Below are 2,500 nucleotides of genomic sequence, written 5' to 3' on the forward strand. Positions count from 1 at the left end.
GCCTGCTGATTGATTGTTTTGTCTACAGCCAAGATGGCTCCTTTGCACCGAAAGAGTGCGGCTGTTTTGTTTATTCGTTTACTTCCGGGTTATGGAGCATTTTTTTTCGATGCTTATTTTTCTCCTAGCTCCTTCAATGCTTTCTCCCTTGTTTGACGAATTTATAAGTCAAGCCAGGAGTCCCATGAGTAGGAGCTTCCCTATGGACAATATGCTTCAGCAAGAAATTCTCATTTACAAGAGACAGTTGATGTCAACTTACACGCCGAAGAAACGTATCTGAAGTCAAAACAACGGAAAAACAATGATTAATTTTGTTAGACATTAGTCATTCTAAACAGTGCGTGCAGAGCCCAAGAACCCGTAGCGTTCGAAAAATAGACAGATGCGCGCAAAGGAATGGGAGCCGTAAAGCTCTAGCTCCTGGTCAAACTTCGTCAGTTCCAAAGGCATGGACGAGCCTGGAGATCCGCAATTAACTTCAATCTTTTTGCCTACCGAAAATTCTTTCTCCTGTGCAACGTCGATGTCCTCCGTAACCTCTTTTTCAGGAATGGTGGACTCTTTCACAGAGTCCTCCATGTTTGTCGACTGACCAGCTACTTGCCTCACTGATGATGACCAATCAGAATGTTGCGTGAGAAGTTTCATAAGATGTGGTAAAACGCGCGACAAATGAAAAATTTGTGCAATTCTTCTTTTGCACAAGTTTTTTTTTCCAACTAGCAACAATCACTTTCGTTGAGTGATAAGTTGGGAATGGGAGGGGTAGGACGTGCAACATGGATCTACAGCTTGCACGGCATCAATGTTGGAGGGCAAAAATGTTGCTCGCATTTCCGGACCGCGTTAGCAGACGTAGTTCCGCTGGAAATACGTCTGCGTTCGCAGGCTAGGATCGCGTTAGACCACTTGAATGGCCAACGTCACGCCGATGCTTGTCATAAAAGCATAACGTTCTCTCATTGATGGTTTGCATCTGACGTCACGGCGGCCATGTTGGTGTACAGAACAATGCAGTAAAATGCCTTTTGGGAATTTGACTCTATCCTTATGCAAAACTTGTGGGGCCATTTTCTATTGTTTTTTACACTAACATGGCCGTCTCATCACGTGGATGCAAACCAAGAATTTTTAGACGACACTCGATATCTGTTTCCAATAGGCAAGAAATGGGAGTTGCAGTTAGAAATCGAAAAAAATCATTTACATGCAGCAAACACAATTTGCAGCTTGTTCATGGTCAGCGGATAATCACACAAGAGACAATTAATGTCAACTTACACGCTGGAAGAAACGTATCTGAAGTCAAAACAACGGAAAACAGTGATCACTTTTCCCAAACCTGACATTCATTTATAAAGAGAGCTTAAGTCCTTTGTTGAACAAACAAAAGGACGTGCCCTGGCAAAATGCTGCAGATCAAGGTGTGATATTATCACGCGTCGACGAGGTCAAAGGTTAATTGTACAAGTGATATCGCTGTCAGATTTCGTGTAAGTCTGTTGTTGCTCTTTGACACTCAAGGACGTGAAGATCGATGTATAGTGATTACAATTTCGCGGTATATGGTTTAATACGTCGTCCGGTTCTAACAGCTCAAAGAGTATGACTTATACAGTTTAATGCGAAAACTGCTCGTTGAATTCACCTCGCGTCGCTTCTTTACTGGCATTTGAGTAACTAGACTTCACAAGCTGATGCATATGATCCCTTTGCTGATGTCGTTAATTGCCAAGCCTTGTGGATTGCTGGCTCGCATGGTCAATTGTGGCAGTTTGGTGGCCAACAGCACATTCTGCAGTCTTTATACAACGTGGATAGGCATCAGTACTGGGTAAGGTTTTTTTGAGCGCAGCATATCAAATTTATTTTGACGATCGTCGCTAACTTAAATTGCTGGTTCAAACTTCTTTCCTGAAAGACTTGACCTTTGATTTGAGGTGTGCGGTTCAATCTAAGCAGATTACTTTTGTCTTTCGTTTTCTTCTCAACCATAAGGTTAGATAATGTTTCACTAACATAAAACTATGCAACCTATTACTGTTTCTTTGAGTTTGATCATAAGCAAAAGCATCTCTGCCTGTCTTTGTTTAATTAAATGTACAAGTAAGTTAGTACATTCTTTGACTTGTTGTTTGTTTAGTCTTCTACCCACATAACAAACTTAAACCCTTTTCTCCTCTCATCAAAAGCGGCCTGTGGGGTCCACAACAAATTCCAAATTAATTGATAACACAAACTGCACATTATTTCCACAATTGAGGATTTTTAAAGTCAACTCTCCTTTTTTGCAATTATTTTATGCTTTTTTATTATGCATGAGTCAGTGCAAGCCCCCCCTCCCCTCCCAGAAAAAAAAGTTGTTGAAATATTGTCTAGTTCCCTACCCCCTGGGGATGCCATTTACCTACCAAAATCCTCAAATCCTCTCACCACCTGAGAGAAAAATGGATTGAAAAATGAAAAGATACATCAAGGGTTCTCAGTGCATATTCTG

General features: G+C 41.3%; 1 protein-coding gene across 1 annotated transcript in view; it reads left to right on the plus strand.

Annotated features, from left to right (window-relative positions):
* Nucleotides 1-1,298: 1,298 nt before the first annotated feature.
* LOC138038045 (intermembrane lipid transfer protein VPS13D-like) overlaps nt 1,299-2,500 on the plus strand; it is a 35,478-nt gene continuing 34,276 nt past the window's right edge. Inside the window, exon 1 of the mRNA XM_068883870.1 lies at nt 1,299-1,837. Coding sequence (XP_068739971.1) covers nt 1,701-1,837 — 137 coding nt within the window. The 5' untranslated portion in view covers nt 1,299-1,700. The remainder of the gene's footprint in view (nt 1,838-2,500) is intronic.

This window comes from Montipora capricornis, chromosome 1, assembly GCF_036669925.1.
Source record: "Montipora capricornis isolate CH-2021 chromosome 1, ASM3666992v2, whole genome shotgun sequence".
NCBI lineage: Eukaryota > Metazoa > Cnidaria > Anthozoa > Scleractinia > Acroporidae > Montipora > Montipora capricornis.